Raw genomic sequence first — 977 nt, forward strand, 5'->3', positions numbered from 1 at the left:
CTGCAAATGAAGAAACTAGCAAAATGAAAATGCAAAGATATGCAACAAACCTTCATTTCTATCTGAGCAAATTCAATGTCCTGGATCATCTTTTCAATATTTTCAAGCGTTCCGTCTGTCTTAGTGAGTTGCTCCTCGATGAAGCGTTTCTTCCGCAGCAGAAGCTTGGCCCGACTGTTTAGGGGAAAGAGTAATATAAAATCACCAATTATGCTACAAAATCAAATGAGAACCAATAATAATACTGACAGCAAAAAAACTACTGAATTTTAAAACAAAATATTCAAATACTGTACTTCTAAAACTTTCTATCCTGAATAAACAAGCACTATTCCATTTTAATTTTGTATATCATATTACAAAATGCTGATGTCTTTATCTCTTACACTTTAATAGAAGAGACAAATTTCTACACCACAAATCATTCATAAAAAAACTAATTCCTGAAATTCCATTATATGCCATGCCTGTTGGCATTCGGTTAATGTTTTTATAGTTCTAATATCTTTCATAACTAAATTCATTACTATCTTTCCATTTACTTCCATCAAAAATGTATACTAAGAGTATTTTGAATAGAGTTAATAGTCTCTGCTATGAATAGAATCATTTATGTATAATATTACATGACTGTCTTGAGAATGGAACCAAAAAAGCTAATTCAAAGGTTTTTTTTCCCCCCAAATGTTATCCTTGTCCTCATTAGTAAATATTGGGAACATAATAACAATATATATGAAAAAGTTCAAATATCTTTCTTCCTTCTATCAATACTGATAGCATTATGGCTTCTTCATCTGAACTGATACCTTTGTGTCCTATAAGTCTACTTCAACATACCCAAAGAGTTTCGTCATATTGATGACTTCCATCAGTTGTTCTTCTTGCTAACCCTGCCATTTATACTATGCTGAAACAGTGAATGACAAAATGTTCCTATTCCTTACTCACCTCTCTCATGCACACAAAGCAGCAAA

The 977-nt window shown here is 31.8% G+C and overlaps 1 protein-coding gene across 1 annotated transcript in view; it reads right to left on the minus strand.

Annotated features, from left to right (window-relative positions):
* LOC119586954 (charged multivesicular body protein 6-A-like) overlaps positions 1-977 on the minus strand; it is a gene marked incomplete in the record, with an annotated part of 10,649 nt that overhangs the window by 6,604 nt on the left and 3,068 nt on the right. The window contains 1 exon segment of the mRNA XM_037935686.1: positions 51-174. Within this exon segment, the coding sequence (XP_037791614.1) occupies positions 51-174 (124 nt within the window).

Source organism: Penaeus monodon, chromosome 22 (genome assembly GCF_015228065.2).
Source record: "Penaeus monodon isolate SGIC_2016 chromosome 22, NSTDA_Pmon_1, whole genome shotgun sequence".
In the NCBI taxonomy this organism is placed as follows: domain Eukaryota; kingdom Metazoa; phylum Arthropoda; class Malacostraca; order Decapoda; family Penaeidae; genus Penaeus; species Penaeus monodon.